At 44.5% G+C, this 20,397-nt stretch overlaps 1 protein-coding gene across 45 annotated transcripts in view; it reads left to right on the forward strand.

Annotated features, from left to right (window-relative positions):
• Positions 1-19,623, forward strand: part of CDC14B (cell division cycle 14B) — a 92,459-nt gene extending 72,836 nt beyond the window's left edge. For 7 of the 45 annotated variants that reach the window (XM_070249023.1, XM_070249029.1, XM_023627077.2 and 4 more), the window contains 2 exons: positions 3,148-3,293; positions 13,039-16,716. In XM_070249023.1, coding sequence (XP_070105124.1) covers positions 3,148-3,262 — 115 coding nt within the window. In that variant the 3' untranslated portion in view covers positions 3,263-3,293; positions 13,039-16,716. Of the gene's footprint in view, positions 1-3,147; positions 3,294-7,820; positions 7,938-12,675; positions 12,742-13,038; positions 16,717-18,331; positions 18,396-19,444 lie in introns of those variants that run through there. The other 38 variants (XM_070249018.1, XM_070249020.1, XM_023627070.2 and 35 more) reach the window with 14 other exon arrangements.
• The last annotated feature ends 774 nt before the right edge of the window (positions 19,624-20,397 follow it).

Raw genomic sequence — 20,397 nt, forward strand, 5'->3', positions numbered from 1 at the left:
GGGGTCAGGGGAGCAGACTTCTGCTTAGTCAAAAGTTCTTGTTGAATAGCGCTTATAGGAAATTTCCTTTAGTTTCTCTCAGTCTGCTACCTTGTGAATATGTTTTCTAGAGAGTTCAAATCACTTCATGGTCTTTTCTAGAAAAATTAAAGCTATGAAAGTCTCTTTCATGATTGATAGGTTTGTGGTAGTAGAAAAGAAAAGAATGAATAAAGACTAAGATTCTAAATATTGTTGGAAACCAAAAGGTGACACTAGATGCTGTTATGTGTTCCCTGGGACTGGAAGTTGAGTGTGATCAGTGATGGTTTAATAACAGTGACTAGCAGAGACTGGGGAGGAGAGGCCAGCCTCTGTGCCATCATTTAGTTCTCTAGTGACAACCCCCACCCCTAAAAGGAAGAGAGAACAGTGTCCTTTGCTCTGAAGCACTTTTCTTTTTTAAAGATTTTATTTTTCCTTTTTCTCCCAAAACCCCCCGGTACATAGTTGTATATTTTTAGTTGTGGGTCCTTCTAGTTGTGGCATGTGGGAGGCTGCCTCAGTATGGCTTGATGAGCAGTGCCACGTCCACGCCCAGGATTTGAACCGGTGAAACCCTGGGCTGCTGAAGTGGAGCGTGCGAACTTAACCACTCGGCCACGGGGCCGGCCCCTCTGAAGCACTCTTGGTGTAAGTTAAAACCACGTAAAATGGTAAAAGCTAAAAAAAAAAAGACAAACTTGTTGAAGATCCTCTTTAATTGTAATTATAATCCTAAAAACAGTAGAATAGCACCAAAACTGTTCCCCTCCCATATACACTTTAGGCCACACTTTTAAAGGAAAAAGCAAAATGCTGAAGTCCTTCTAAGCTCCTAATTATGTGTGAAGCCCCTGGGGGATCTTAGATTAGTCACAGCACGTTCTCTCCTCCACAACATTCTCCCTATCCGCCCCTCTGCTGTTTCAAACCCTCTTTGCTGTTAATCAGCTCTTCTTTGTTCTTATTTGTGGCTCTTTTGGCCCTAGAAGAGAAGTCAGTTGGAGATTTCCTTTTCCTTCCAAGTCCTTATTGTTATTTTAGAAATATGAGTCCCAGAGCCGGAGACAGAGTGAACCAGCAGCAGCTTGGGTGGAGAAATCTAAATTGAATTCCTGCCTCGCAGTTTTGGCTCATCTGTCACTGCAGGCAAGGTATTCTGGTTCACTGTGGCACTTAGCTGAATGAAAATACTTGTAAGAAGGAAAGTTAGTGAAAATATGTATGTACTGGTGATTCTTAATGGAAGTTATAATACATTAAATATCATTGCAATTATTGGTTTCTGTTTTACAAACAGTCAGTATTTGGGGAAAATTAAAGTTGTTAGAAACTGTAAAATACTCATTTTCTCAGAAAGCATGTCTGATCCTGACTACCATGAAGACAGTAAATTATGTAGCGCTGTGACCTTGAAGTGACCATCAAGATGTGATGGCAAGTATATTATTATCTGTGCTGACATAGATTTGGTAGATTTTATAGCTTTATCCATGCTGCCTCTCTTTCTACATACTGATATTTCCACTAGGTCTGTTAGGGTTAAATGAGATGATACATGAAGAGCGGTAGTGCCTCCTACATGGGAATAAGGTGGAAATGTGGATATGCTATCCTCAAAAACTCCCCAAACCCCCTTAACAGTACAGTGGAGATGAGTGTTTTTTTCATCATTGGAAAATAATTCTTATCCCTTGAGCTTTACTAGAGGAACAAATAAAAATCTGTAATGCAGACACTTGGATATTCAGACCATTATTCCTTTAAGATAACTGTTAAATCAGTAACTGCAAATGAAAATTGGGATGGGTGGAAGGTTCTTTGTTCCTAGGCCATTCATCCGCTTCTCTGTAAACAGTAAGCTCCTGTAATCTGAATGTGTATCAGTAGGGGTTTTGTGGGAGTAGCAAAGGAGATAGTGCAGGTGTGGATTGTGAGGTAAGGTTAGATTTGATTGCAGGTCCACCCTTTAGTGAAACCGCTTGTCACCAGATAGAGTGCCTGGCACATAGTGCTTGATGAGTATGATGACAAGGACAAGATAAAAAATCAGTCGGTTCTGGCTTAATCAGCCTAATAGTTTGTGCAGAGCAAATGCTCAATAGAGCCTTTTGTAATTGGTCACGGGTGTGTCTGGGTGATCCTCTGGGAGTGTAGTGGTTGGAAGGAGTTACCACCCTCCCAGCCACTAGGGGATGTCCTTCCTCAGTGCTGGAAGCTGGACCATGGATTAGGGGACGCCAAACTGAAAGCCAGGTTTGGTTGCACGAGGAAAATGAGTGAGGAGAACAACTAAGGGAAAATATTTAGTATTAATACATTCGGGAAATTTCCCATAATTTGTGTTGCCTGAGGCTGGGTGTGTTTCAGTAATCTTTGTTTTCAGAATACGCGATTTGCCTGAACTCCTGATGCGGAGTACAATTCCACTGAATGAGAGCAGTTCTGCTGTGCTGTGTTCATTTATAATTGGGCCTCCTATGAGATTGTTGTTAATTTTCAGGACAAGGCTTTTTTTTTTGTTGGTTGGTTTTGCCTCCTTTTTCTCAGTGGTTTGGTTTAGTTTTTTTTTTTTTTAAAGATTTTATTTTTCCTTTTTCTCCCCAAAGCCCCCGCACCCCCCCGTGCTTAGTTGTGTATTTTTAGTTGTGGGTCCTTCTAGTTGTGGCATGTGGGACGTCCCCTCAGCGTGGCCTGATGAGCAGTTCCGTGTCCGTGCCCAGGATTTGAACTGGCGAAACCCTGGGCTGCCGAAGCAGAGCATGCGAACTTAACCACTCGGCCACGGGGCCAGCCCCTGGTTTAGTTTACTGTGTGTGCATATCATGTGCTCTTTGAAGAATTTCGATCATATAACTTTGACTCTGATTTCTATATCATACAATGAAATTAATATGGGGCGGTTATCCAACTAGAGATTGGGTCTAATCTTTTGTTACCAAATATCAAACCAGTTTAAAACTGAAGCCAGCATTTTTCCCTACATAAAACGTAAAACTCCATCCTTGTTCCCCACCTTGCATCACAGGATATCTGAAATTCACACGTGGCTTTATTTATTTATTACTTTGTTTATTTTGGCTTCCCAGTCTGAACATCTGTTCTTTCCCCTTCACCCCTTTCCAGATGCTCCCTAGCTGTGCTGACCTCCGCACTGTGTAGTGTTGTCCTCTGGTGGATTGTTTGTGACTACATTCTCCCCATCCTGCTATTCGGTCTCGATGGTTTAAGAACACAGTAGCCATCAGGACCCTTTGACAAATAGCTGCTGTGTAAGTGTCCCATTCCATTTCTCTACTAGAGCTCACCTCCGGTGTCTAGTGTGTTTCTCACGGTGCATGTTTTTCCTCACTATCAGCTCTCCTAGCTTTTGTTGGTTTGCCTTTTCTCAAAGGTTCTTTTTCTGAATCTTTTCAATTAATGCGATGGTGTTGGGGAGGGAGGTATTCACTGTTCCTTTCATACAGGGGATATTAAAAATAACATACTTTGTTTTTCAGTTATGCTTAATCTTAACAGATTTTTTGAAATAGCAATTTATAAAGACAGTGAAATAATTTCTTTTCCTTGTTGAAAATATTTAGTTAGCTTGGGATAATCGGGGTGGCTTTCTTTCAGTCAGTTGTCGGTACAAGTTTTGCGTGTTTTCTAGAGTAAATATCCTCAGTATATCCTTTCCAATCTAGCAAAAAGAATTTTCCCAAGGGTTGTCTGCTGTTGGTAGAGATTTGCTCTCGTCGCGGTGAGGTGTGGTGCGCGTCCTCGTGCTTCCTCTGCTCCTCACGCTGTCCACCCCACTGGCAGCGGGCGGCGGCTTCCCTGATAAGTCTTGTGTCTTGAGGATGCAGAATTTTCTCCTCTGCCTCATTTCGTTCCCTTCCCTTTAGGGAATATAGTTAAGTACAGTGTTCAGAACTTGATAGTAAGTGAAAATAGGAAAGCAGAGACGCCTGGAGCCCGTCGTTTATGTTTGTGTTTCCACGTGACAGTGATTGGGCTCCTTACTCCCCCCACGCTCCTCCTTTCCCAAAAGTCACCAAAATGCCTTCATTAGGTAAGAGAGGCAGAATTTGTGTTCTCTTGGTATCTTTCATCCTTAAATGAACGCCTTAGCGGTACAGAGACTTCTGCAGAGGAAAGTGGCAAGAAGCTCAGCTGCAGACCGTCCTTTAGTTAAGTCTGTGAGCACAGAATGGAGGGCGTGTCCTCTCAGACCACGGTTTCCGCCACCCTCTTCTGTCTAGGCTGCATTCTTTTCTCTGAAACTTTTTCTTTAGCTCATATTTCAAGAATTTCTTCTCTTGTTCCAACTTGGACTTGGGAGTTATAAAGGAATACAAAAAGTTCCTTCCAGGATCTCGTCCAAAGTAAAATTCCATTGCAGCCAACTCCAGGACTTTGTGGTCTCACTGAGTGTCTTCAGATGGCTAGAAAAGATGTAAAAATCTAGCAGACTCCATTCTTTTCAAAATTAAGGAAAAGCTGCTTAACATGTTCCTATTTATGACATTTTCTTGAATATCTTACTAATACAAGCTTATCACCTAGGCAGATATATTTCAGATATAGATTATCCTTTTAGGTGTTTTTTTTCTTTACTTCTCTTAGTAAACTTAGATTTCCACATATTCTGCCTCAGGAGCACCACACGCTGTGTAGATTTATTCTTCTCTAACTTTTCCGAGTGGTGAAGATATGTTGCATAGATGGAGTTCTACATGGGTGGAGTCGTTGCTGATAACACTCAGGCACTTCCTAATTGTATTATTTTTCCCAGGGTAAGTTTAAAGATAGTCTCTATCAGGCTCTTTTCTTTTTAATATTCTGTGTAAGATAGAACCTTTTTTGTTATTACTGACATTTGCCACTGCGTTTCTAGACCCAAAGCAGAGTATTCAATTTAACCTGCCTGATTAATTTGGAGTTTATGGAAACAAAAGCTTTCGACAGTAACAGTGACATAAACAGGTATAATCCTTGTAGTTATCGTTTGAGGTGACTCCTCGTGGGCACCATTGTTGACATTCCCCTCTGTTGGCTGGTGTTGTGGCCTCACCTAGTAGGTTGTTACCTGGATGCTTGGAGAACCTGACTGGAACAACACTTGAGATTGCCTGTCAGACTCTTAGATGATGGGAAGGTGCCTCTGGTGGCCGTGGGGCCTCAGGCCCATCACTTTGAAAGCTCGTTTTGTGTCTGTGGTCAACAACCAATGTGAATAGTGTGCAGTCACGCTGATGGATTCTTTACTTGGAATTTAGCATTTATGTTTAGAGCATTTTGTGGCTTGATGGGTGAGAGACCTGGCTTTTCCATTTTTTGCTTTGCTGAATGCTTCAAGTTGCAGGTAGCAATCTGAGAATACTGGGGCTCAGAAGATACTGCAGAGAAGAAAGTAAACTGAAGTATAGGCAAAAGATAGAAAGTAGGACTGAGGATTCTGTCAAGGAGAAATGGAAAGGAGAAGATGCATACTCTGAATGTTGCTGTGCAAAGCCTGGTGATGAGCCTGGTTTGCAGGGTGGGAGGTAGTGGGTTCCCACATGCCCTATGGGATCATGAACTCTTCACCCATGTCTGCCCGTGTACCCCACCTTATGGTGTGATGTGTAGGATGTCACAGTTACTCTAAGTGTAGTTGTTGGTTTCCGCACTTTATTGATGCATAACCTACAGATGTAATAACTGTTCTGTTGTTAATGCAAATACCTGGTGACTCAAATCTTTACTGTTGTGATCAGTGCATTCCGAATTTCTATCATGCTCTTCTTTTTAAAATCCCACATAGGGTCAGCCCCATGGCATAGTGGTTGTCTGGCATGCTCCACTTTGGTGGCCCGGATTCACGGGTTCAGATCCCTGGTGCAGACCTACACCACTTGTCAAGCCATGCTGTGGCAGTGACCCACATACAAAGTATAGGAGGACTGGCACAGATTTAGCTCAGGGCCAGTCTTCCTCAAAAAAAATAAGTAAATAAATAACATCCCACATAAATTATTAGCTATTTTAATATTATCATTATATTACTTCACATGAATTATTTACATTAATTTTAGAGAAATACTTTTTAAAAGTTGTTTTCTATTAGCGTAAAATTTGATTTAGCAGTAATATCTTGTTTTGAATAAACATTTGAGTAATAGTTAATTTAAGAAATCAGGACTTAAATTTCCTGAGCAAGCAATATGTCGGCTCTTATTTTGTTTCACATATTAATGATTTTACAATGTGTTTGTTAGTTGTCTATGCTTTTGGGCCACAAGTGGCCTTTATATATCACTTTATATAATCATAAAGAATTTTTAAATAAATCCTGTTTTCAGGCTGGAATTCATATGCCAGGGCAGTTGGTGCCTTCTTTGATCATGCAACTGTGTCTGTATATACTTTTTCTATTTTGTTAGAACATTCAACATTTAGGTTGTTGAAACTTTATAAAGAATCTTGAATTAAGCATTGGCTCATTTACCCGCCATCGGTTTCCCTCCGGTGAGACTGAAGGCCTGTTTCCTAAGCTTTCAGAAATACTGCTTGGAGAAAGCCAAACATCTGGGGTAGGGGCCTCCCCAGCCCTCCTCCTCTCTTCGCCAAGCTGCTGGAAAACTGCTGGGCTCCAGCCCTCTCCCAGGGTACAATACAGCCCATTGTTTCTTTAGTGAGGAGAAGTTAGCGTTTTACTCAGTGTTGAATATGCTGTGGTTTGGGAAATTCTAAGATGATAGGAATTTACTAGTCTCGACTACATGTTAAGGGCCTGGCTTTGGATGTCAGCCGAGGTGGTGGCGATGCAGCATAGGATGTGGGCCTGCTGGTTAGTTTTCGTGGTTTCTTTTTGCTCTTAGGAACTGGGTTCACGTAAGTCGTTGCCGGCTGTCTCACCTTTATGTTTGGATTTGAGAGGAGGAAGCTTTTTTTAAGTCAGTGTATTCTCTTCTAGACAAATAAAAATTTGAGTATATGTAAATGTGTGTGTGCAGTTCAGTGTTTTGGTCGTCAGCTCCTGAAGAGAACAACCGCATACAGAATCTTTTGCTGTTTTCCCTGTGACAGTGCACTGAGGGATTAACGACACCCTCTGCTCGTGCGCAGGGTCTCCCGTGGGCTGCAGCTCAGGCTGCTCTTCTGAGCCGGGAATTCGCCTCCTGGGCAGTCCACTCCCAGACACAGCAGTTCCTTGAGATATTTAGAGTTTAGTTAAATCAAGTTTCACAAATTTAAACAGCTTCGCTTTCATGTTAGTGATACTTCATGTTAATGGTACTTGGTGATTTAGTGAGTAGTTATAATCTAGGAAAAATTCAAAATTTTGCTTGAACACAGTTTTAAAATTTGAAATGTATAAAATTAGTATTGATTTGGGATTTATTGCCCATACTTTCAGCTCTGAAGAATGAATATTGTGTAGATATATTCATATTCTTTAGAATTTGGGACTTTTAAATGATTTCTTGTTTCCATGACTAGAATTCAGAGAATCTGTTTTTACTTTGGGGCACAAAAATGTGTTTTGCTGATTGATTTCTTTGGTGTGGGAATTACTTAAAATTCCAGGTCATTCATTTTCCAAAAGGCAAGTACTCTGGTTTATGTAACATTATAGGGAAATGAGACACTTCATTTTAAAAGACCTTGATGTAAAAATGTAGTTCTGATTTTTTTGGGCAAATGTGTTTATGGAAAATCCTATCCATTCTCAATAAAATAATTTGCATTGAAGTGCAAAAATGCCTTCCTCTGTCAAGTATTTGCAAATTGTTTCAGTGAATATAATCATCTTTTTCTCCAACTATTTCCAGAGTAATTCTTCAGTCCCGTGTTCAGAGCTGTAAAACGTCTGAACCTAACATTTCTGGCAGTGCAGGCATTACTAAAAGAACCACCAGGTCTGCTGCAAGAAAAAGCAGTTTTAAAAGGTGAGAAGAGAACCCTACTTTCCTGAAAAGTTCCAAGCTTTGCTTTCCCAGTTTGCCCTTCTGGAGCTAGGACTGAAGACGGGAGAAAGCAGAGTCCCTGTGATGGGACATTAGCCCCGTATGTTTGACTTGTTCGTCCTCTAGAATATCTGGGCTGTTTTCGTGGAGGCTTTTGTTTGGATTTGTTTTTCAGAGGTGATTCTCAACAGTGGAAATGTGGTGTCTGGGTCATAATATGGGAAAGTTGAGAATATTGTACTTACAAGTTCTTAAATTAAGAATTTCCAAAGCTCTCTGTCAGGACTTGGAGGAAATCTTCCCATCTGTGTATGAGATACAGCTTAATTTTTGGAAAATTAGCTGCAAATAAGGGTGATAGTAGAACAATGAGAACTCTAGTGAATTTGAGGTCCTTCTTCACTGAGTGACTGTCCTCTCAACCACAGTCCACACCCGAGGGGGCTAGTTCTTTCCCTTTGAGCTGCTATCTTTTACTTCCTTCATTAGTACAAGATTTAACAAGAAAATGGACATGTTCTGTGACCACATCATCACTCACTATTGTCTTTGGGTGTGTATCATGAACTGAAGGCAGACGTTTCATTTCTTTTTTTTCTTTTTTTTTTTTTTTAAAGATTGGCACCTGAGCTAACATCTGTTGCCAATCTTTTTTTTTTCTTCTCTTCCCCCCCAAAGCCCCCCAGTATATAGTTGTATATTCTAGTCGTAGGTCCTTCTGGTTGTGCTATATGGGATGCTGCCTCATCTTGGCTTGATGAGCAGCGCTAGGTCCGCGCCCAGGATCTGAACCGGCGAAACCCTGGGCCACTGAAGCAGAGTGGGCGAACTTAACCACTCGGCCACAGGGCTGGCCCCTGACATTTCATTTCTAGTCTGTTCTAAACACAGATCCCTTTTGAGGGAAGAGCAAACCCTCCTCACTGTCATCTCAGGAGTGAGGGCTGGCACCCGTTCCATGAGGGTGTATCTTGCCTGGAGCTGGCAGCCTGGGCGTCCTGAGCACAAGGTCCTGCTCGTGGCACAGTGTGTCTCTTGTAACAGGTCTGACGGTCGTCTGAACCAGACTTCCAAATGTCGTGCACAATTGTCCTTGCTTCTTTTTGACCTCCTGCCCTCGTCTCTGCGGCTCTGGGCCGCGGTGCCCTCCTTGGTGCTGAGTGAGTCTCTGGCGGTCTCAGGGCAGCCTGTGTCCTGAGGGACTTGCCGACGACCAAAGAGCTCTGTGTGTTTTGCCCTTTTGAGGAATTGTTCAGTGCTGCCGTTTTCCCCTCTTGGCCGATTCTTTCGTACAGTTTTACTGCACACTTTTTCTTACCTGGGGCTGCAGTACTGGCCAGTACACATATTTGAGAACTGGGCAGCGACTTGCGATTTTAGCATTTAAAATTCTTCATTAGAAAGTAGCAAATATTTATACTCTTTTTTACATTCTAATTCCACTTGAGAAGAATATTAGAGAACTACTGACAAAAGTCAAAGATTTAGGTACATTTATAATATCAGAATGTTATTTATAACAGTGATAAATGGGAAATGGGCTAAAGGTTGTTGAATTTTGCCAAATGAATCAAGAGTCATGTTTTTAAAGAAAATTTAACAACTTGGATAAATGCTCATGGAGTAACAAGGGAAAAGAGCTACACACAAAAGTTATGAATTATTACTCTAATTTTGTAAATGTAAAATGTACTTTATGTATGTATAGAAATGTATAGACGTATAAATATTTATAGATGTATACATTTCTATATATAGAAATAAGATGAAGGAAAAATATGCCGTAATCTTACGGCATCTGGTTGGTAGGACAGTGGGGATTTTTCTTTTCTTTTCTGTCATTTTCTTCCAACTTTTGAACAGTAAATGAGGGGATTGGGGGTATTTTAAGTTTGACATTTAACTTTGACACTTGTAGGTGAATTAAACTATTAAAAATTCAAATACAAAACCTGCTGTTGGTGATAGTTAGACATGTTTTGAATGAATGAATTTTTTTTAGGTATAATTGCTCAGGCTTCCATTACAGTCGAGTGTGTTTTGTACATTTAATTCTGCTTTTCTGGGTTGTGCTCTTCAGGTTTCAGAGGCGTAGAGTCCAGGAGCTGGGACCTCGTGTGCCAGCCACACCACATTCCTCTGAGGGTGGCCGTGCGGCACTTTCTCCATCTAGGTCTTGCCTAGTGCTCTAAACGTGTGCTTCTCAGCAGAGGTGGTTCCTGCAGTGAGCGTCTGCCCGAGGTCCCTGGACCAGATGCTCTGAGGGCTCTAACGTAGGCTTCAGACTGAACACACTTGACTGAATGTTGAAATGGCCCAAAGCAGTTTCCAGGCGTCTGGGATAGCACTGAAAACCAAAAGGACTTATTTTAAATTCAGAAGTGGACTTGCAGAGATTTGGAGGGGCAAAGAAGTCAGACAGTGAGAGCTCACTGGGTTTCACGGCGTGCTCAGCCACCCCTCCCTGCAGGGCCTCCTGTGCCTCTCTGGGGCTCTGGCCTGTGTTCACCTTCCCTTAACTGAGAGCCGCCTGCAGCCCCCAGACGAGACGCAAGCACGTTATGCGCAGGTCCCACTCCCACTCCCGGGCCTGATGGGAGTCGTGCAGCCAAGCTTTTTTCTACTGAATAGGATTTGTTTGGGGTTGTAGGGTAATGAGGGAATTAACATAATTGGACATAATCTGAATTGGGACAAAAAAATGTGAGCTAAGATTGTTGAGTAATTTTAAGATATTGAATAGAAATCTTTTCTTTGAACAGCAGTAAAAACAAGCACACCCTTTCAGTGTACTTTCATCAGTCCTTGGAAGGCGCCAGGGTTGCCAGCCTGCGGTCACTGCGGTCTGGGAGGCCTCCTCTCTTGCAGGTTGCTGCTGTTCGCATGTCATCCTCATCATCTCTGTTGTCCATAGGAAATGGACCTTTCGTTTCCATGTCTTGTTCTGTTCTTAGAGGCTTCCAGGACGAAGACTTCACCTAAACTCACTTTTCACTGATGTGGCTCTTTTGATTTTTGACAGTTTACTGAGAGGCTCTACAACTTTGGAAAACTTTTCCAGAAACATGTTAAAAGAGCAGTTTGGAAACTGAAAAAATAGGGGTGTTGTCATAAGTATTTGTTGTTGGGCAGGATTGCCACCGTGTTTCTCTCATGGCAGGTGCTTATTCCCCGTGTACCCACCGAACATCAGCCCCATCTAAGCTTCAGTCCATTGTGATGAGCTCCGCCCTGGCGTGGCCGCGGCGGCTCGGGACGGGAGCACTGCAGTGTCGGGTGGAAGGGGCGCGCTGACCCTCAGTGCCGAGGGGGTCTGTGTGGCGCCTTCCTCATCCCCTTTCTCAACTCGGAAGAAATGAATTAACTGGTTTCTACACCTCCCACTTCTTATTAGAGCTGTAAAGTCATTTTTAATGTTCCTCTTTTGAGAATTAATAAATTCAGTGAAGAATTGGCTAAATAGAATTGTCCTGAATTTCAGGGTTCTTGCATGAACTCTCTGAAGAGCTCTCTCAGACTGAGTCTTGAAAGTTTCGTCATTGTGCCTCCAACTGAGAACCTGCAGCCGCCTCATCTGATCCCATTCAGTTCAGTTCATGTCTTTACACGACTCACCTGTCAAGTACATGTTTCTGTAGGCTTAGGCTTTTTCTTTGGGGCATTCTTTCATTTCTGTCTTTTTTTTTTTCCTTAGTTATAAATTCATCCGTTTTCTAAGAAAAATATCACATACAAGTGCTTTTTTTAAATTCCGGGTTGCATCATTAGGAACCATCATTTTCTGCTCCACCTGCCAAACCAACCTCATGTTCATTGCTTTGGGATATTTTGTACCTAATTATTCATATTTGGGAAAAGATGAATGCCCAGGCTCCTGGCCTCTGAAAGCATGAGTCTTTTCACAAGCCCTTCCATCGGGAGTAGCCACATTTAGGACTTTGGCTTCTTGAGTCTTCTCATTTGTGACTTTTGCCATCCTCTCATGCCTGTCGCTGCTTCTTGTCCCTCGGAGTCTCAGATCTCAGTGTCTGTTCAATCACCTCTGGGCTTTTTTGTTATTGCCATTGTCTCTAAATGTACATCAGTGTAGAAGTCCCAGAATGTTGTGTCTAAATATTCTTTTGTTAGAATGCTGGTTATCTCTGATCTTTTAAGATATTAATTTCCTTTTGAAATTCAAGATATTTTCCCACTTGACTCTACCAACTGACCTGGATCTTTATACTCAGTACTCTGTTGGGGTCTCTGAAGACTGTCTGATCAGTTCAGATGAGCTGCCCTGATAGAGCGTCAGCACCGTGCAAGTGAGGGTCACCTCCAGATTGGAAGTGGCTTTTCTGACTCTTCTTTTGCTTTAGTTTTTCTCTGAAAGTTTCCATTTAGTTGAAAGTGTAATGTAATAAATTGAGGAAGGAAAGAAGGGAGGAAGGGTGAGAATCAGTCAAGGTCAAGTGTTTACCTTCGGGCATCCCGGCGAGGCGTCTCCTGGCTGCATCCTTGGCTGCGTCCTGGGTGAGGGTTAGGAGGTGACTAGGAGGTGGCGTGGGTGTCCCTCGCAGCCTGCAGGGTGCTCCGAGGATGTGGGAGCCAGGCTCGGGCTGCTTCGCTCTGCTGAACTGGAAACTGCTTGAGGTGCCAGAGCTTTTCTGTAACCGAGTTCCTGCTTTGGAAGTAATCAAGTAACACTCTTTGTCTTTCGTTCTTTCCACTTTTCCCACAGCCTGGTTCCTCAGAGGGAAAGAAGGAAAAGGACTGCTTTGCAGCAAATGCCCTTAATGGCATTATGGTACTCTCATTGCTCAGCTGCTTTTGCCCTCCCTTCTTTTTTTATTGTTTTTTATTGTTTTTTTATTTTTTGCAGAACTGAACTTTTTTCTGCTCTGCCTTTCTCTCCTGTTTGTCTTTACTTTCTGGTTGATATTGTACTGTCTTTTCCAAAGTACTTGTCATTAAAAAATTGTACAAAGTGTCTACTTTTTAGCATGTCAATATTGTTATTGTGTTGCCTTCCTTGTCCTTGATAACTACAAATAGGAAGTTTGAAAACCTTCATGGTAAAATCCTTTTTTTTTCCCCCCTGTAGTCCCTCCATTTCAAGGACTAAAACAGTCTTGCGTTAAGTAAAAACCTGTGACCAGAACTGAAGGAAGACTCTAGGAACAGAAAACCACCACAAGACTTAGCACAATTTATCTGGAAACAAAACAAAATTGTAAAAGCCTTAGCTGCTTTCCACCTAAGAAGTTTTTTCAAGGAAGAAAATGTCCGCTGGAGTTTAAATAACTACATGAGTTTGGGTACAAGTGAAGGACTCGAAGCCTGCCCGACTCTCCTTTCTAGAAACGTCTCAAGTTTAACAACAAAAAAGCAGTTGTGCATTTGGTCTCAGGTGTAGACAGGCAGCTCTCTGTCAGCGGGAGAGCCGGCCCGTCTGTGGCGCGTGTGCCTGTGATGGCAATCACTGTAGCTGCTGGCCTGCAGAAGAATTGAGGCTCCGATGGGGTTTTTTTACGTATTTATTTTCTGTTTACCCTGTGTCAAAATTTATAAAGATAAAACAGGCATTACTGAAATGCTACTTTCTGTAATTTGATACTGTTTGGTTTAATCATCTTCACTTTCGTATTTGTAATACTGTCGTAATGTTAACTTTGTTAGGTACCCAAGCTGCTTGTCTTCCACCAAAGAGTGCTTTATTAACAAGAATCTGTGAAAACCACATTTAAAGACTGTTGCATGTTGTGATAGAAAGTGGTACTTTTCTAACCTAAACCTTGCAGGAAGATATTAATGATAGCTTTAGAAGACTCAGGAGGAGAAACTGGCAGCACAGTGGAAAGATTGTTGTCAGTCGTTCCTTTTTATGTCATTTAGGGACTGAAGAACGCCAAGGCTGCCTGCTGTTGGTTGTCCAGTCGTACAAATAAAAACCGTATTTCCTTCCATGCATAAAAACCCCACACTGTCGGGGTTTCCCCTTGGAAACAGCAATCCCAAATAATGGTGGCTTTTTAAAAATAAAAAAAAAGTTACCACTCTATTAGGGTCTTTCTCTGTAGCATCGTGGATTGTTTTTGTTCTGTACCCTTTGATTTCAGTGCCACTTATTTGCATCTGGATTTCTGTTGTTTGTAAATAAGAAACTCACTGTTGCCTTTGGTTAGAGAATACAACTAATAGATCTTTCCAGAGTGCCTTCTCCCCTCAACCCTACAGAAACAGCAGAGTCTGTGATAGAAAGCAATCACAAAAACAGTTTGCTGCTTTAAAAAAAAATGGGGCCCAAAATAAAAGAATATTTTGCGAGCACGTTGGTCACTCCCGGGTGGGAAGTGAGTGGCTCTAGCTCTTGCTCACTGTCTGCCTGTCCTGGGTCGGAGAACAAGGGGGCGCAGTGTGGAAAGGCAAATGCCTTCACATCGTGAGAGGAGGGAGTCAGACCAGGAGCCACTTTCATTTTAAAAAGCTGCCTTTTTAACAAAACTATGAGGAATAAGAAGTGATCGGAATAAACAAATCGAAGGCTGTTAGTGGCAAAAGTAATTGGAAGGCCACAGTTCCGTTTTGGTATTTACTCTCTTGGAGTAAGTTGTCAGGTTGAGTGGCTTCGAGGGGAGATGGAAGATGCCACAGTTTTGGCCCAAACAAGCAGCTCTTCCCCACCCCGTCACGCTGTCTTTTAAACACCGCGGACCAGACCTCAGAAGAACTGTGGTTGTCTATCCCTGGAAGTGAGTAGACACAGAGACCCACTTGCCTGGGGGAAGACGCTCTTTGAGAAGCTTTGGGTGGGAGGAGAAACATTCTGTTTACTCTCTCGTGCTGGGAGACGATACTAAATACTCAGACTGTGCCCGGAGGTGAAACGGTGGGATTCTCAGGGCAACTCTTCTTCCCTTTATACTTTTAAAGGCCATTGCCTGTATAAATAATACAGGTAGTTGTGAAAAATCAAACTTCTGTTCTTGGTTTGGCTTTTTATTCCGTCAGAACAAGCAAATGTCTGTCTTCTTCACAGCGAATAAGCCATCGGTGTCTTGGCCAAGAGTGAAACATTTGGGCTTCAGTGTTAACCACAGTACTTTTTGTTTGACAAATTGCCTTTTCGTGTTGGCTGCTCATGTTTCCAAGTAGAATTGCTATCACTGTGACTCTTTGTAAAAGTCCTTGTATGTAACAGGCTCCCTGGAGGCAGTCACAGGGAACTGGTGATCTGATACAGAAGCCCCCTCGAGCACGGGAAGGACGTGCCGTGTGCGCTTCGGGAGGGTTGCACAGCACAGTGTTAAACGTCCTAGAGACATGTCTAGAGTCCAGGAAGTCTCTGGGTCTGACGATGGGAAGTTCTTCGTGCTGTGAATCAGAGTGGACTCTTTCCTCCCCCAGCTGAAACTCCCTCACGCCCACAATCTAACTTTGAGTCCTTGTCACAGAAGACCTTGTTGCTATGGAATATGAAAGAGGACATGTCAGATGGAGAGATTCCTTTAACTTAAGAGCCTTAAATAGCTTTGAAAGTACACCTCGACAGTTTCCATTGGAATTAAAGTTAGAAATGAATATTTCTCGGTGCCCTCAGAGCATTCTGGGGACTCAAATCAGCGAGAGTCTGAAGGAAGGGTGTTTGCAGAACTGGGTACCTAGCAGCAGAGACAGACTTCGATTTTGTAATGCTAAAGAAACCTGGGAAGCTGTCCTCACTGTCCGTGAGGGGCTCGGTCCTGAGCAGTGCCTCACTATGCAGGTAGCCTTACTCGCCATATGTAGCTGCTTCCGCGCGGCCCGCTGCTCTTGTCTCCAGAGACTCTGCTCTAACTTGGTCCCCTCAGCCTGCCAGCCCTCGCCGCCTCCCCTGCCCTCCTCCCCCACTCACAGGGGTGATTTCTACCTCTTTTCTTGGGCCCGGGTAAGTTTTGGAGGAGTCCCCCAGTGTTCTCACGAGGCGAGTGTGTTGGCCTTGGGACCGGAGACCGGGGCCTTAGTGCCGTGCGACCCAGGCGTCCTGGGTGGCGTGTGCCAAGAGCTCCTGGAGCCTCTGCTTCGCTCGAGTGACCATTCATGGCAGATGACAATGCGCTCCTTGATGTTTGTTTTGAAAGTAGCTTAACTGCTTCTCTTCATACATTTTTAAAAGTAATCATTGCATTTCAGAAAGCAGTGCTCATCGAAAACAACTTGAAAAACATATCCTCGTCCTTTAATAGCTCTCTGCCACAAAAGCTGTCCTGGTGAGGCTAGCCGCTGCTCTTCCGTCTCTCCTCAGTCTGGGTATCTCCGCATCGCTAAGGGAGACGTGCAGACGTGTGTGAAAGCCTGGACGGTTCGCCTCTACTGTGTAGGAAATTACTTCCTTCATTGCCCGGTAGAATTCACTGTCAGCAGACATGTTCATCTATTATAGTACTGCGGTTTTATATTAATAATTTGCAGACTTTTATCTAACTTGCACTCATGTACAGATTATTAAAAGTTTTAAAATGTAACTGATTAATCAGTATTTGATCAGTCTTGTTTTTTTTAATTAAACTGTATATTTCTAATCATATTTTATAAAGCTGAGAGAAGTGGTTGAATGACTGTTTATTTTCCTGAAGGGATTTTTAAGATAAAGCTTCATAATGGCCTGTAAACTTTGCATTATCTATTAGTTTGATACATATTGTTGCATTTGAAAATATTGTGCATTGTAACTGGTTTTATACAGAATATTGAATAGTGGAAGTTGTATAATTGTAATCATGTAATTAAAAGTATTAACCAAGCCGTCTTCGGGTTTGCTGTGTTCACCTCCTGACCGGTCTGAGTCATGGCGGGTGTGGTAAAAGCGGCTGGAACCCTGGGTGCAGGGGTGCTAGCGCTGCTGTCGCAGAACACCACGGACCTCAACCCCAGACGTTTATTGTCTCGCTGTGCTGGGGGCTGGAAGTCCAAAGTGTCAGCAGGGCTGGTTTCTTCTGAGGCCTCTCTCCTTGGGCTTTCTCTGGGCTCCAATTCGTGGTGTCCTGTCTGTCCTCATCTCCCTTTCTTATGGCCCCAGCCAGATTGAATTAGGACCCATCCTACAGCCTCATTTTGACTTGATTACCTCCTTAAAGGCCTGTCTCCAAATACAGTCACATTCTGAGCTATATTGGGAGTTAGGGCTTCCACTTAATTTGGGGGACCCAGTGCCCGCGTGGGTCCTGATGCCCAGTGACTGCTTGCTCTTCTCCTCTGGGTCTGAGCGCCGCTGTGCCCTGGAGGGCAGTGTGGTGGGAGCAGTCCTCCACAGAGGTGCGGCGCCCCATGCCTTCCATACTCTTCCTCTCCCCTTGCGGCCCGTGTAGGTGGTCTCCAACTTTTTATGATTATTATGCTGCATAAACGTTCTCGAATGTAAATTCTTCCTGGGTGGGACTGCTTATTCCCTTAGGATAAATTCTTAAGAAAGGCATTTCTGGGTCAAGGATATGCAAAATTTTAAAGCTTTTGACATACACTGGGTCAAAAAGCAACTTAGGGGCTGGCCCAGTGGCACAGGGTTAAGTGGGCACATTCTGCTTCGGCGGCCCAGGGTTCGCCGGTTTGGATCCCGGGTGAGGACATGGCATCGCTTGTCAAGCCATGCTGTGGCAGGTGTCCCACATATAAAGTAGAGGAAGATGGGCACAGATGTTGGCTCAGGGCCAGTCTTCCTCAGCAAAAAGAGGAGGATTGGCAGCAGATGTTAGCTCAGGGCTAATCTTCCTCAAAAAAAAAGAAAAAGCAGCTTAGTATAATTGTTCAGAGCATGGATTCTGGATCCAGACTGGGTGCAAACCTTTGCTCTGCCACTTATTAGCTGTTTGATTTGGGCCAGAATGACAATATCTAATGTGGTTGTATGAGGATTAAATGAGTTAATATTTGTTAATTACTTAGAACAAGCCCCTGGCACATACTAAGAGCCATAGATGTTTAATAGAAAAGTAAAAATACTGTCTTCTCGCTCTCTGAAAGGACAGTGACCATGTGCTCTCTCCCTCCCCCATGAGCAGCTGACTGACAGTGTGGAGCTGGTTAACTGATAGCAGGACACTGGCCCCAGTGCCCTGGGGCGTGGGTCAGTGTTGCTCCCTGCTATGTGTAGTCCTCTTTCAGCTGCCCCATTATTCAGATGTGGGGCATTTGTCTTCTAAGTGGTGGCGCACTATGTCCCTATGTTATAGTCTCACCATTTTTCTCAGATTTTTGGGGGGAGCAAATGGACCCTTTAGGCAAACGGTTCCCAGTTCCTCCTGACACCCCAGCTCCTTCACTGAGGATGCTGGCCCAGCACGTGGGAATGAAGATGCTTCCACTCCTGCAGCATGTCTGAACACCTGCCTGTCTCTAACTGTGTCTCGTCTCTTTGCTAGCAAGTCTGCATGGCTTTGACATGCTTCTGGATGACGGGTGCTCCATCCACACTGAAATGCCCAGGTAAGGAGGCCTCCCGCCGGGCAGGGCCAGCCCCTACATGGGCTGGCTACCACCAGGGCACTGGCCTTGGCCCCTCGGCTTCTTCTAATGGCCAAATATCATATTTTTAAATGGGGAGAGGCTTTGGGTGGGAAAAGAAAGAGTGGAAGCGGTCATATGCCTTGTGCACTGTTTTATTGGAGAAAGACAGTAGTTTCTTCTCATCATGGGTGTGCTTCCCTACTTAAAACAAGATGACTTTTCGGGCCGGATGATTCTTCCTTGCGTAGGACTCTGGAAAATGCAGCCGGTCTGGCATCCCTGGCATCCCCCACCTACCAACTGCCAGTCTTGTTCCCAACCATTGGCTGATCCAGACACCCCCATGCATTTTCAACCTCCTTCAGGAGGCAGTGCTGCCCCCAGTTGGGAACCACTGATCAGCTTCACTGAGCAGTGTCATGGAGGCGGCGACGGCTGCTCTGGGACCCTGCTAAAGTGAATATTGTTGTCCTGCCTTGTTCTGCCCTGGCCCAAGCCCCAGCGGGCAGAGGAAGGGGCCAGAGGAAAGGTTTCACTTAGAGAGAGAGCAGCAGTGTGCTCACCCCTGGGAACAAGGTCCTGAGTAGTCATGAGTGGGTGAGCGAGCTGCCTTTCCGCCTGGCCCTGGCTTGTCCCCTACAGTGAAGCCATGGAGAGAATACCATGCCTGTTGTCTCTAACCCTCAGAGTGAGGGGTCTCTTGTGACAGCTGGACGACACACCGAGGCACTGTAGGCAGGCCAGGGATTGGCATATCCTTAAGTAGCAGTGGAGTGTTCACAGAGCACTGTTGGGCAGGACAGGACCGGGTTGGGGGTGGCTTGTGGCCACCCTGGATCACTGGTTCAGGGTGATTCTGCTCTGACCAACGCCAGATTTGCCTTGCAGTTAACAAGGAGTTTAGAGCATGGACCTTGGGGCCTTTTCTCCAGCTGCCATGTTAAACTAGTCCTTGCCATACGCAGTAACTCCCTAAGACAGGTTCTAGAGTTGTAAATACAACTCTGGCTGTCTCCTCCATTTTCCAGCGATGGTTGGCTGTCTCGGGCTATAACCTTTCTAGACCGGCTTTTAATCTGGCTCGGGATCCGCAGGGGCTAGACTCCCAAAGAAGATCTCTCCTGGACAGCACAGCGCTCACCAACAGAAATCCTCTCAAGGTGCAATCTAAGCTTGTTGCCTCTGGCCCAGGCCTCGGCCTCAGCAAGAGTTTCTGTCTCGTTCTTCCACTGAGTATTGGGATTTCAGCCCTGACCGAGCTGGGCCCTCCTGTCACTGACCCGGGGGGATGACTGGGTTGGGGAAGGGACGAGATGGACACCCCTTCTGGCAGTGTTACAGTTCCAAGCCCCAGTAGACAGTGTTTCTTGAATTTTTTTTACATTAGTGGCCCCTGTGGACTATTTGATAGAGGCTGAAGTCGACCTGTCTCCCCAGGAAAATTCATGCTAAACCTTTGCAGAGTTCATAGACAGGCTCGCCACGCCCTCGCCAGCTGTGTACCATCCAACTCCAGGGGTGCCACTGGCACAGGTGCAGTGGGAGGAGCGCCGCCTGCAGGTGTGCTGTAACGGAGCCTGCTCAGCAGTCATCTCAGGTCCCTCCAGGCCTTCTAGAGATGCTCGGTGAAAGCCCTGGAGCAATGTCTTTCTGCCCTGGTGGCGGGTCCTGGGTCAAGATGGAGGGGGTTCCACCTCCGTCACCAGCAGAACATCCTCTAATGCTGCCAGCATCTTAGCGGCCAGTAAAGTGTGGACCAGGGCCAGCAGCACAGTTGTGCGGACTGTTCAGCACTGCGAGTGAGGTCCCCTGCGCATGGGCAGTGTTTACTTCTGGCCGAGGTGTCCTGGGTGCCTCTGGGGGGTGTCTGTTCTCCCTACCTGGGTGGCTGAGTCGTTTGAGAATCTCAGAGCCCCTGAGAGACTTACTTACGTGTAAGTTGATGCCCCTCCACTCTCATGTGACAGGCATTCCCCAACTT

The sequence above is a fragment of the Equus caballus genome, chromosome 23, assembly GCF_041296265.1.
Source record: "Equus caballus isolate H_3958 breed thoroughbred chromosome 23, TB-T2T, whole genome shotgun sequence".
Classification (NCBI taxonomy): Eukaryota; Metazoa; Chordata; class Mammalia; order Perissodactyla; family Equidae; genus Equus; species Equus caballus.